Source organism: Larus michahellis, chromosome 2 (assembly GCF_964199755.1).
Source record: "Larus michahellis chromosome 2, bLarMic1.1, whole genome shotgun sequence".
Classification (NCBI taxonomy): domain Eukaryota; kingdom Metazoa; phylum Chordata; class Aves; order Charadriiformes; family Laridae; genus Larus; species Larus michahellis.
Window position 1 is genome coordinate 28,067,634 of NC_133897.1, and position 13,652 is coordinate 28,081,285.

The 13,652-nt window shown below is 42.1% G+C and overlaps 1 protein-coding gene across 1 annotated transcript; it reads right to left on the reverse strand.

The window, feature by feature from the left end:
* Window positions 1-2,393: 2,393 nt before the first annotated feature.
* PDK4 (pyruvate dehydrogenase kinase 4) lies at window positions 2,394-13,327 on the reverse strand. Its single transcript, XM_074574713.1, has 11 exons — window positions 12,750-13,327; window positions 11,784-11,925; window positions 10,674-10,745; window positions 9,912-10,096; window positions 9,381-9,470; window positions 8,784-8,861; window positions 8,052-8,128; window positions 7,280-7,378; window positions 6,890-7,000; window positions 6,059-6,172; window positions 2,394-4,962 (listed from the first exon to the last, which is right to left on the reverse strand). The coding sequence occupies exons 1-11, from the start codon at window positions 12,898-12,900 to the stop codon at window positions 4,819-4,821; spliced, it is 1,263 nt and encodes a 420-aa protein (XP_074430814.1). The 5' UTR covers window positions 12,901-13,327; the 3' UTR covers window positions 2,394-4,818.
* Between the last annotated feature and the right edge of the window lie 325 nt (window positions 13,328-13,652).

The window sequence follows — 13,652 nt, forward strand, 5'->3', positions numbered from 1 at the left end:
TGACCTGGATGAGGGGACACAGTGTGCCCTCAGCAAGTTTGCCGATGACACAAAGCTGGAAGGAGTGGCTGACATGCCAGAAGGCTGTGCTGCCATTCAGTGAGACCTGGAACAGCAGAGAGTTGGGTGGAGAGAAACCTAATGGAATTCAACAAGAGCAAGTGTAGGGTCCTGCACCTAGGAGTGCAGGACTGGAGCACTTCTCTTATGAGGAACGGCCAAGAGGCCTGAGTCTGTTTAGCCTGAAGAAAAGACTGAGAGCAGATCTCATCAATCCTTATAAATATCTAAAGGGTGGGTGTCAAGAGGATGGGGCCAGACTCTTTTCAGTGGTGCCCAGTGACAGGACAAGGGGCAACGGGCACAAACTGGAACACAGGAAATTCCACCTCAACATGAGGAAAAACTTCTTTACTTTGAAGAGTAGGCTGCCCAGAGGGGCTGTGGAGTCTTCTCTGGAGATAATCAAAACCCAGCTGGATGCCTTCCTGTACAACCTGCTCTAGGTGAACCTGCTTTAGCAGGGGGGGTTGGTCTAGATGATGTCTACTGGCCCCTTCCAACTCCTACGACTCTGTGATTCTGTGATTCTCAGGGGTTATAACCTGATCCTCTCAAGTCATCATCACTACTGTAAGGGGAAAAAAAAAATATATCTATTTTTCCAGTCCAGTAGTGTTTCTTATCAAAGGTACCAAAGCTTGTTTTGTAATAATGCTATGGGAAGGACATTATTGCACCCTAAGGGCAAAGTCTGGTGGGTTTGAAATCTTGGTTAAGCGATAGGAAAAAGATGATAACGAACAACTGCTTATCAAGGCTCCAGGGAGATTAATCTGGACGTGTGCCCAAGGCACCAGTAACAAAATCAGCGTACACGTTTTAGCTAACGATCTGGAAGAGAAAACATTGGGTGCTTTGGCATGGTTTCTGTTGACATAGGAACCTGGCTTTGTAAGGTCCTGATCAAAGGGCAAAGGGGGGAACTGCAACATCTGCTTATCTCTTGTGAGACTAGAACGCCTTTTAGCTGTGAGTAAACTCGCTGATGTCAGTGAACCTTTGACGCACTCAAAGCAAGACAGTCCTGGTACCTCCAGTGCTTTGCTGAATCAGGAGCTGGATGTGTGGCCTCTGTCACTCGGTTTGTGCGGGGGAAGGAAAACAAAAAATCAACATTTGAACTTCTGGCACCTTCTGGACCGTGGGACGTTGGCTGGAATCGATGGTGTGGGAGAAGCGTGCTGCAGGGAGACCACGTTGCCTGATGGGGCTGCGTGCTCCACACATGGCGGCACAGAAAGTCGGGTATATTCCTGATGCATCCACAGCATCCCACGTGCAGCGTGGACATCTCCCGAGACTGCTGTGGCTGAGGTAGAGAGTGCACGTATATGTATTTCTGCTTGGAAAAATGGGTTTGTCCTGTCTCCAGGGACTGCAAGACAGTAAAGGTGGATGGGAAAAGAAAACACAACGAGTGGGGGTTTTGTTGGTTTTCTTTTCTGTAGTAGTTTATTAAAAGTCCCTGGTGTACTTTAGTTCTGGGTTGTTTCTTCCAACATACCTGACAAACTGATACCTGTCTGAGTGGTACATTTCTGTAATTGCAAAACACTTGAAGTTTACGCCATCTGATCTGCTTCTCCAGTATTACAGGTGAAAAGAAGGGGGGGAAGGGGAAGTTAGAGGTGTTAAGAAGCGGAAACAGCACACAGGGCTGTCACTTGTAGATTTTCTGCCAGATACCCAGAGTGTGGCTGGTTTTCACCTCTCCTTTCAAGTAACCTGCACACATTTTTACAGTTACTCTATCTTCTTAAAATTAAGGGGGATGCAGGACATTCCCAGGCAAACACAAGTCCACTAAAGCACCAATTGCAGACAACTGTTTTATCATGGAACAGTCTGTTCTGTCTGACAACTGCTATTCTCTTACAAACCAGCCATTAAAAGCCAACTGTCCCATTGTCACAGACCTGGAAGAGAGGCTTTCATTTAGTCTGTGAAAAAAGTTATTGTTAATTATAGACTTGATGATGGAGATTTGTTTTTTTTTTTTTTTTTTTTTAATATAAAACTAGTGGTGAGTTTTCATATTCTTTCCACCTGAACAAAAATTAGGTATTTTAGAAGGTAGAATGTGCACTGACGAAGAATTCTAAACTCTCCTAAGATGAAAGAATAAGGTGATGCACTGATTTTAGGCCCTGTGTAAACTCTCAGCAGATGAAACATTACGCATAAGCAGACCGTTGTTTCAGTGTTTCTCTCCTCTGCTATGTCTATTTGACACAGTGTGAAAGTTACTTTGCTCAACTCCATTTAAAGACTTAAAATAACACAGGGCCTCGCTTGCACTAGACTTCTTAGAAGAAAACAAAGATACTAGATGACCATTTAAAAGATTTTATTATAAAATTATATCAACATCTACATCCAAGTAAAAGGCTTAAAACTACAGTTCAACTTTTAGGAGTAAAAATTCAGTAAATGCTGAAAAAGGTATTATCTAGGTAGACAGCCCTTAAGTAATTTTTTTAATACTACAGAGATTCCACGTGGATTCCCTAAGTGCTATACACACCTCTGTCTGCAGCGTGAGCATGCTCTACAGCTTCTCTCCACAAGCAACATCGCAGATGTGTTTTACAGCACCCATTTGCTTCAGCTGCTTTGAGTCAGAAGTTACAGCTCCTACCTGGAGTAGCTGCAGCTGTTAGAGACGTACAGTACGCCATGAGAACACAACTCATGTTCAAGCATTACCGGCTGCAGACAGACAGGTATAATTTGTGTTTTCTTGACAACAATGACTACCTAGGTATGTTTTTCTGACCTTCTATTCAATACCAAAACAAAAACTAACAAATATTCAAGTATGTTATGGCAGTGAATGCAGCTTTTTCACATCTGCATTTTCTAAACAGAGATATTTCACTTTTTTTATCCATTTAATTCACTGAGCTGAGCTCAGATGCATCATCTGGTGACCTTTGGTGACTGCAGCTTATTCACTGGGATAAAAACAGCCTTGATGCAGTACTGAAGCCATTATGCCCAGTAGTTATGACCAACACTTCCAAGTTTAGTTTTCAAAAGAAACGAAGTGTCAGAATACTATTTATTGAGAAATCTATCCCAACATGACTTCTAGAAAACAAAGGTGGTTCCAGCTTTCTCTTTCTTTTTAAGAAATATTTGATATTCACAGTAGAGTATGGAGTGGCTTTCCATCCAACAAATACAAGTCTATTTTAAAAAACCTCATACGACTGAGCAGGATGCTTTAAATACTGTACTTGCAATGGATCATATACGCTTAAGATAATATGCTAATTACTAAGAAATTCAAGTAATATTATACAGCCCTGATGAACTTTGACTGGTCAGTTTGGCAATGTCCAATAGTTTAGCTTCTATTTTGACATTAAGTTTACCTTGCTTACAAGGGGGAAAACGCACAAAGAAGATGGGAAAGTAAGAAGCTTATTGGGAATGGAATGTTTTCCCAACAGCTCTCTCCCACTGGCACTGTTCCTGTGACAATTCCCCATTATTTTGCTGTTCATAAAAGTTATTCTGTGCTGTTCATATTTTGAAACTTCTCATTTCCTAAGCCCTTTCTGTTGCAATAAACAGTTCTTCGAATAAAATTCTAATTCCAGCACCACTTCCTGAAAACCTTTCAAACAGACCTTCAGTGCTCATCACAGCTTTCGAGGAGCCAAATCCCCAGGTATCTCTTTGAGCTAGTGTGGTCCAATACAAATTTGACAAAGATGACAGGCAGATTTTGGTTTAGTGTATTGAGCCACTCATCTTCTAACAGCACGACAAAAAGGAAGCACAAGACCATGTTTTAAACATGCTGTTGTTCCCCACGTCGCTTACACAATACATATCACCAAAACCTTTCCATTCAACTTGCATGTCTGACTTCAGTTCTTGGAAAGTCCTAACTGACTGACTTGGCATGTGTTTTCTGGAGTGCAGGGATGTAGGCTAGATGTAGCCTAACCTTACAGCTGCTATAACCAAGTAGCTTTCCATTTCTTTCCAGTACTTTCCTAAAATATCCCGATTTCCTTCTTAGTTACCTTATGCATAGGAGCCTTACTTAGCTAGTTTTTTCCATGAACAGCTTAAAAAACCCTAGCAATGTAACTGAGAGCAAGGCATCACATAAGAATTATTACTAGAATACTTTTTTTTTTTTAAATGGGGCTTCCTTATATAAGGAAAAAAAACCACCACAACAACTTTCTCCCTACCTCCCAGGGCTCCCTCCCTTCTAGTCAGGCTGTATTTGAATGCTGTTTGGATCTTGCTACAAGACTGCCATGTTAAGTGGATCTTTTCCAAATATTATAAATACAGCTTTAAAGTACAGATATTATCTACCTGAGGAGTTCTCTAATAAGACGAAGAGCTGATAACTATTCTAGGAGAAAAATATACACTGACATAACTGACATTTATCAGTATTCAGAATTCAAGCATTAAACAGGACTCAAAAATTGCACACCTCTACCACATCAAGTCTTTGATCATGACAAAAAAAATAGCCTGATTTTCCTCTATACGCATCTCTTCTTTAAAGACCTACACGCTCTTATTTTCCTCATCCTGAAGTCCACAGCAAGATTTCACATTCAGTGCATACAGCCTAAGCTATAGCATCCTTATCTTCTTTCTCTTCTGCCAGTCCTGAAACTGAAGAATTTGCTTGTTTGGAGGTAGAGGAATACTTCCAAACACTAGTCTTTTTTGAGAAGCCAGCTTGATCCCCTTGGGTGCCTGGATACCAACTTCTCTTCACATAGCTGCACTCTGCTTTGAGAGATTCTTTGGGCCTTTACTTGGGACACACCAGTCATCCGCCTCTGAGGTAGCCTGGTAATGTTTAGAAGCTGATTTGTTAAAAACTGGGAGTTTTTCTACTGAATCTGTTGATAGGGCCTAAAAATCGAGAAAGAAAGAAAGAAAAAAAGTTACTTGGTTTCTACCCCTCACTAATGCCACTTTGCAAAAAAAAAATCATGCAGTTATGTTTCAAGTGTTAAGCAAGTGACACTACAAAATAAAGTTATTTACACAAATGTTTTGGCAGTAGATGCAGTAGTTTATGCGCTTCAGTAGCTATGTTTGCTTTGGACAATTTGGCAGGATGCCATAACATCAAGTCATATTAACACCTTTTTATAGGCCTTAGAATTACTCTGTAACCTGTTTTCAAGATAGTTCTGGAAGCCATGGAAAAGAAATGAACTTACATTTACAAAATTCCAGAGAAATTTTAAAATATGTTCCTTTCCTACCCCCATATTTTACAGCTAAAAAAATAATTAATATTCTATTGGGAAATTATTAAATAGAAATGCAACATGTATATAGCTGGACCGTCTCTTCCTTTTGTGACTCTTAATTTTGCTTCTCTGGTTGTGTTTCAGTGTACTTAGAACCATGGTTTTGGTTTAGTAGAAGAAATTCACAGGAAGTTTTTTCCCCATGAGCAATTGCAAAGAGTAGAAAAGAATACGTAGGCCTTTTTTTCCAAGTTACTTCAAAACAGCAGTGCATGTTGCATGCCAGGCATTCAAGATTACTGATATCTGAATGCCATATGGGGGCTATATGGCAGAGCTTGAATAGGACCAGGTACTAGATTCTTTAAGGATTAGTTTATACAGACTTTCTGGTTGTCAGTGTAAAGAAACAACAGTAAAGAAACCAGATCTGTTGCTCACGCCTTTCTGTTACTTCACTTTCTCCCAGTACTTTGTATTCCATGAACCAGTAGGTAAGAAATCTTAATACAATCTAAAAGACTAATGGGGCTTTCACCAGTAGTTATCGAAGTAGACTAGTTAAAGCTGAGTGACCTTTATAATTCTAGATACCAGTTACAAATCTCACTGACATTTCTTAATGACAGTGAGAGCTTTTCTACTCGTGAGCAGAGAATTTGTTTACCTTAAAAAGGTATGAGTGGTTACCTCACTGCATTAATGGTAGTTATCAACACTATCTTATTTAACCAAATCAAAACACATACCTTCAGGTAGATAATAGCATCTGTTCCATAACCACAAATGGAGTAGAGATTTAGATCTCCTTGAAAGTATTTAGCATACAGACGAGAAATTGGCAAGCCATACCCAAAGCCAGCCTAAAAATAAAGCAAAAAACAAGATTAGTTTGTTTTTTACTAGGTCTTATGACTTATAATTAAGTAGCTGGAACGTGTTCAGAGATTTTAAACTATTAGAAAGTCCTTTGCACTTACTGGTCTCTTAGAAGAAAACAGAAATCTCTGATCAGTTTCATATGGAATATTGAAACTGACCACTGAAAAAAATCAAAACCACTAAAAAGAAAAAACAAATCCCCATGAAAGAGGAAGATTTTACACATAGATCTTACATTTATGTATTTTCCCTGCCTTGTTTTTACTAGTACAGCTAGTACAACTGTAGTAATCAGTACGGTTAGTGATTAGTAAAAGGAGTTTGCTACTGATGGATAAACAATAGTCTAAGCCTACTCCAGTTGTGTGCTCCATGAAGATAGCACAATTTACAGTAAGTTTGAAGACTGAGTGGGAGTGAAGACCAAGTAAATTACTGTCATTGGAGTATAAGAAAAAACCCAACAGGGTTAGATTCAGGATAGAGTGTTCCTTGTTTATATCTTTAAAAGCATACTTTTGTCCACTAAGCTAGATATTAAGAGTCTGTTTCAGAAAGTGTTAATTCATATTTATGAGGCTCAGTAACACCCATAGAGCATTAGGGTGGACATAGCGTTTTGTAATTTATTAACCTACCAATCTGTCCAAACACTTATAGCAGCCTTATTAGTAACACGAGTACTGAAAGTGTCTTACAAGAGGGGTATTTCGACCATCATCCATCCTCGGCCTTGGTGCTGTGGAATACATGTAGCTAAACAGCTGCTCAATCCTCCTTACTGGAACGCCACCTCCTCTGTCTGAGATCTGAGTTAAGAGAGAGTAGTTAGCTACAGTCATATACTAGGAATGGTATTTAAAATGCTGTTATTTGAACAAACCCAACAGTAGGAAATGCAAACATTTGTTTTGCAGCATATTATTTTTCATTTAGATGATACCCTCTATTTAGTGCAATTAACAGAAAGCTCATGGATAGTATCTTTGATCTATTGTCAGAGGCTGCAAGTTCTAATCGAATTTGCAGCAGCATACGTAATCATAAAGATCGCATTAAGCACATATTGTAGTAGACCAACAAAATACCTTAATTGCCAGGTCTTCTTGTCCCAGAACGACTGTCACTTCAATTGGGGAAAGGGAAGGACTGTTTTCTTGGAATTCAACGGTTGCCCTCATTGAATTCTATGGAAATGAAGGTTACCATAATCAGAAAGTGTTGGATCTACGCCCTTAAAAATAATATGCCTATTATGCAGAGGCATTCCTATTGGTGCCTAGCTTCCAAGAACACACTTAGCAATTCAGTGCAAGAGGAGGAGAGGAGGTCTCACACCTAAAAGTGACTAAGCATAGCTAAGACTCTTCTATGCTTGAAAGATTACACTGGTCTTGCCCAACATAACTCAGCCAAAGTAAATTAAATAACATAACTCCCTTAAAGTCACCAGCTACCTGGAGAAGAGTTCAGCAGTTGATAAAGGCTGCCAGAATTCTGCACCTCATGTTGGCAGCACATTAGTTCGGCTACTTCGAGATGCATCACGCACTCCACAAAAGAGGCACCAGGGCAGTAATCCCTAAAAAGGGATGGCTAGCGGTGGTCACAATCCCACATCCCGCTTTTATTCTCTCTCCCCTACCCTGTCCCATTTCCACCACACAAATATGTCCAAATACTCTCCTACAAACTACTCATTCCTTTCCCAACTGCCAAAGCTATTTCCCCAAGTAAGAAAACTTTGCAAGTCTCACTGTCCTATGCAAAGCTTTACTTCATTCAGATCTAGCTAGATATTTTAAATATTGACACTCCAGCTCAGACTACTAAGGAAATAAACAGCTTATGTGGACTTACCTTAAAGAGCTCAAAAAGCATGTGAAAGAGATGAGACGGAACATACACGATGTTAATTGGCTCTCCTGGAAACTTTCCTAGAGGAAGGGGAAAAGAGACAAGCAAGATTTAAGGTGGTGATGGAATTTCTGTATTGTATCCAAATTTTACAATAAGTTGTACGCCAAAACAAACAAGAAAATAAATCAAGCCTTAGTTTTGGTTCCGCCCCCCCCCCCCCCCAAAATGAGCAAACAACTTTATGCACTCATAACAGTGTTTAGATTCTAATTGCCACTTGCTTAAATCCAGTTTATCGTCAAATAAACTCAAAGAGGCAAGTATTGATTCCATTTTATAATTAAAGGATTTTAGACGTTACAGAGACTGCCCAAGATCAGACACAAGCAGGCAGCTTGGAGCAGAACCAGCGTTTCTCAGTCAGCCCCACTTCCTCACCCCAGAAACAGAGCTCCTCTCTAGCAACTTCTCATGTTACCTTAAGTACAGGCCAGCCTTACTTCTCTCAAATTCAGAGGTATTACCTCACGAAATCTAGTGTTAAAGATACAATGACATTTGAGGGACATGGGGGATTAAATGAGGTGCTTGTAACAGAAAATTAAGAGGAACTAGCCCACGACACATCAACTGGTTGTACCATTATGGCTATAGAATTAGGAGTCTTTTGATTCAGTAAAAGCAGCAGTTTGGCTACTGATAGGAAGGTAGACATAAAAGGTCTCATCTTACCATTCACTTGAGTAAGTTTCAGTTCTGGAGATGTTAAGTAATACTGGTCACACAACATCTTGGAACTGTCAAAAGCATCTGAAATATTTATTTAAATAAAATATGTGAAGTATAATATCAAACACTAGAAATTCATTCTAATGCATAGCAAAATAAGATTTGTTAACTGCTAAGGTGTTACAGAAAAACTAAGCTTGTGTCTCAAAGGAATGATAACATTGCATCCACTGTGTGCATTAAAAACTGAACAAATAGGCAATTACAGCAGCATGGGCAAATCTTCAGTACAATCTGTAACTCTGTAGAACACATGCATCTGTTACCTATCAGTAGGTAAGGCCAATCTCAATACCACAGACAACTTTAACTCCTACCTCATCTGTCACTTCACCTTATTTCAACACATTTTTTACTGCTACTTTGTATTTTAAGTTGTGTCCTATAAAAGCTTTGTTTGGATAGACTGCTTTCAGCTATTTCAATAAAAAAAAAAAACAGTCAGCATCCTATACAACATATGTTGGTTACCCAAATTGCTTGCAATCAGATATAAATACTGATCATGAAGAGAAATGGTAAGAATCTGAGAATACATACCATTCACTACTTCAACAACATCACAGCAAGGATCAATACTTCCAATGTGCCTCGGGTGCCCTGAGCCAGATTTATCATCAAAAAGAAGGGCTGTTTAAGATGAAAATAATACTATATTTAATCCCAAATACTGTATTATTTAAAAGAAACCCCAGCCTTAAACTTAGACTAATACAGTGTGATGACAACGTACAGTCACAAAATAATGTGTGTTGTTTATGCCTTTTGTGAGTTAAAAATACAATCTACTGCTAGCAAACTAATGTTGGCTTTTCTGTAGTTCAACATCTAAAGGCTTTTCAGATGTAAGGAACGAGATCGCTACATATTCCACACAAGACTCATTATAATCAGTCTGTGGTTTAGGAAAGTAATGGGAAAACTTGTTTTCTAAGTCATACATTCAGTTTCTAACTTTTCAGTGTCACACAAAATCATCCAAGGCAGATCTCCAACACTTTTAAGGAATGTTTATAGTAACATGTTTCTCAACAGGCTGACATTTTTCCTCAGGTAAAAATTCCTACTTACTGTGTTGGTTCATTAGCATCCGGGTAGAAATGCGGCTCATGTAAAAACGATCCAAAAAATACTGAATGTTTTGATTGGTGACAGGATCTACTTTAAACGTGTCTTTGTATTCAATTACTCCTTGTGCCATTGTAGGAACCACATCATGATGTCTGTTTCGGACTCTGATTAATGTATCTATAAAGCTAGGTCAAAAAAAAAGATCTTTTTAGAACATTTTTCTAAGATTACATGAAGGCAAGCTTTGTACAATGTCATTATCTAATACAGATGCAGCACACGTAAGTGCATAACAACCTTAACATTAAAACACGGTATATTTTTTTCATTCTTTTAAAATTAATTCCTCACTGACCTAAACCAGAAGAGTCTGATGTTTTTAATACAAAAGGTGTAATCATTAGTCACGTCAAATTCACTGCCTGTTCACTCATTCATAATAGTTTGAGCAGAAGAGAATGTGAGGAAGGGAAAAAGACATCTTGGAAAGAGGCAGGGATGTGACATCACAAATAGTTTCTGTTGTTATTTCTGTCAAGACAGTTCAAGGGGCAGCATGCCCTTGAAACTGAGCTGTAATGGGCCATATTTATTAGTAACATTGCTAAACATCATCATAGATTTAAACCAGCTTGTTCTGTGCACAGCACTTTGTGCTAGGTTATCAAATTAAGCTCATGACAGCTGTCATTCTAAACTGACTACATTATGAAAAGCAGAATGTGAGATGAAAAGTTCAAAGAAACAAATGAAAAAGCTTACTCAGATAAGACTTTTTGGTCATCTGGGCTTTTCTGGTGGAATTCAACAAGCTCCATTAGGCTTTGTATGTACCTATTGAAAAAGGACACATTCGTTTGATTTTTATTAGTCTAGGAACAGAAAAAATACTTTGTCTTGTCCAAATCATTACTCTTAACAAATCAGCTAGAAGTCTGAAGTATCTTTAAAGTATCAAAGTTCCATCCAAGCATAGAATCACAGATGGATACTTCTTGACTGCCTGAACCCCAGAAGTTTTAAGTCTTTTCTTGTGCCTGCCCCCCAGAAAGGAATCTAAACCCTCACTTTAGGTATGTAGGAACCCCTTACTATTCTTAAGAAGAGAGGTATTTCAAAAGAAGATCCAAACGACAACACTGATCAGAAAGTCACCTAAGCAAAATTTTTCCAAATCTGATCAGCTTTGGCACAAGCTAAGTACTTGAGCCTCTTGTGTTAACATCTGACAGCCTTGACGCACACTGCAAAGGCACAAGCGTTGGCTAGATTAAGAACAGTTTCTGGGTCTCACTCTAATACTTTTACCCTTTATGCCAGCCATTCTTGCAAATGCTGCAACCATGCCAGTAAAGCAAGGTTAAATCAGACTCAACCACTGTGTCAACCACAGAGATTATATCAACTGAATTCCAAACGCTTGGTGCACAAGCTAAGGCAATGTGCTATGGAATAGAACCTCTGTCAGCAATTCCATCAGAGACTCAAACAAGTATATAGCCTGCTTTCCCATTTCTGTGTAGCTCTGAGGGTCTGTAATGCTATGTGAGAACAGAATACATTTTTTTGTCTTCCTTCTTAAAGGGTAAGAAGCGAGATTTGCTCTACCAGCTATTCCAAACTGTCATGGTTTGTTGGTTTGTTTTTTTTAAAACTATTTAAAAATAACAATATAACCATGCTGTTTTTCAATGTGATTTTAGTATGTTAGAAAAGGACAGTGTGTAACAGCTTGCAATTCAGCTTTGATAAAGAAACTGCATTTCTAGTGTATTTTGTTATCGTCTTCTACCATTCAAAAAAAGTCTGTGACAACCAAGTTGTCAAAGCTATGTGATTTTACAGGCTGAATTCAAGTAGCTCTTAACTTACCAGCTTTTTACTAATTGCACTGATGGGGTTCCTAGCAATTTATCAGGAAGAAGATCAATTTCTTTCAGTATGTTTGCAAACCTCACAGGAAGTTCCTGGCGCAAAAACGCAAAGGAAGTTCTCTCACATCCATTAGTTGAGCCTGTGAACAAATCCAGAAGAGAAGTTTGGTAAAAAAGAAAAGAGTTTCAAGATACGGGTACAATTTGCTGTGTTTCCATAGGCTTCATGGCTACGCTCTTTTGCGATCATCATGCTGTTACCGGCCAGTTGTCCTAAGTGTATGTACGCGTTTGTGCTGGATGTTGTTTACGTGACAGCATGTTCCTGGGAGGAATATTGGTACGTTTCCCACTTAGACACGGGGCTTTATTTGTAATCCTCTAGAAGAATCACTTTGTAAACACGGGCTTCTTCGTGGTGACGACTGAAAAAGGTCGTGTGAGCACAGGTCTGCCGGCTGCCAAAGCAGCAATCGGATCTGGGTACAGCTCGTTCGCTCCCCAACAGGACAAGACTAATTGACTCCTCCCCGATACCGCGTACCTCCGAGCACGAAAACACCCATTAACTAATCTCTTAGCCCTCCCCATGCCATTAACATCGCCGAATTAGAGCTGAAGCCTATCTTCGGCTTTGGTCCAGGCAGTCACAAGGCACCATCGCCCGGTGGGTGCCTGAGGTGGTCGTCCCAGGCGATGTCCCCCCGCCGGTGCCAGCCCCGGGGCCGGCCGGCCCCGGGGCTGGCACCGGCGGGGGGACATCGCCTGGGGCGACCACCTCCAGGGCTGGCTGGTCCACAAGCGGGGACCACTCCCCTCTCTCCGGACCCCCCCAGCCAGGGGGCTCGCCGCCCCCACCCCCCCCAGCCCGGGATTCACAAGCCCCCAGCGACAGGCTACTAGCCACACACACACACACTAGCCACCACCACCCTCGCCTCCCCTCGCCCGTCCCGCCTCTCACCGAAGTCCAGCAGCTGCTTGATGGAGAGCGGGGAGGGGGAGAAACGGGAGAACTGCTCCACTTCCAGCGGCAACTGGCCGCGGCGGCTGCTGGCCCCGCTGGCTCCTGCCAGGGGGGTGGCGGCGCGCAGGGCGATGCGGGCGGCCTTCATCGCTCCCGGGGCGGCGGTCAGTCGGGTGGGTGGCAGGTCAGTCAGTCAGGGGCAGGTAAGCGGGTGGGTGGCTCGGTGTGTGGCTCGCTCGGTGTCCAGTAGGTGCCCGAAAGCCTCTCGCTGTTCCCCTCGCCAGTGGCGAGCGGCTTCACATGCCGCCTCTATTTACAACCCCCGGGAAAGCGGGGGGGGGGGGGGGGGGGGGAGGCAGGGCTTCGGCCGGCCCCGCCCATAACGGAACGTTCCCGGTGCCGGGCGGCTCGTGACTGCCGTTGGCGGGGTTCCCTCTTTCGTCAACCCCCACCACCCCCCCCAAGCCGTTGTCCCCCCGCCGGCAGCGGGCAGGTCGCCGGGAAGGGGGGGGAGGTGTGTTGGCCCTACACCGCCTCCCGTGACCTTGTTTACCGGGCAGGGTCCGGGCAATGTCAGCGGCGTGGGCGGCCTTGCCAGGACCCAAGGGCACCGCGCTCCTCCCGCTGCTCCGAGCCGGGGGAGGGGGAGGAACCGGCCTTCTAGGGGCAGCCGGCGTGGTCCCCGGGGCTGTGGGGAGCGGGCCTGGCCCGGCCCACCCCAGGCGGTGGCCGCCGTAGCACCAGCTGTGTTGCCAACCCTGAGGGGTGCGCGGGTGTTCGGTGCCTTAACCGAAGGGGAAACGGCCTCTTTGCGCAAAGCGGTGGAATGGCTGAAAGGCCGGGGTCGGCGCAGAGGCTACGTGGAGGTGCGAAGGGAGCAAAACTGGATCCTCGCCAGAG

What these genes read in the sequence shown, in the direction of transcription:
- PDK4 (XM_074574713.1), bottom strand. Translation starts at nt 12,900, where the DNA reads ATGAAGGCCGCCCGCATCGCCCTGCGCGCCGCCACCCCCCTGGCAGGA. An exon ending in GAAACTTACTCAAGTGAATG is followed by an intron (nt 8,129 to 8,783) that starts GTAAGATGAGAC and finishes CCCTTCCTCTAG; the next exon opens with GAAAGTTTCCAGGAGAGCCA. An exon ending in ATGGTCGAAATACCCCTCTT is followed by an intron (nt 6,173 to 6,889) that starts GTAAGACACTTT and finishes CTTTATTTTTAG; the next exon opens with GCTGGCTTTGGGTATGGCTT.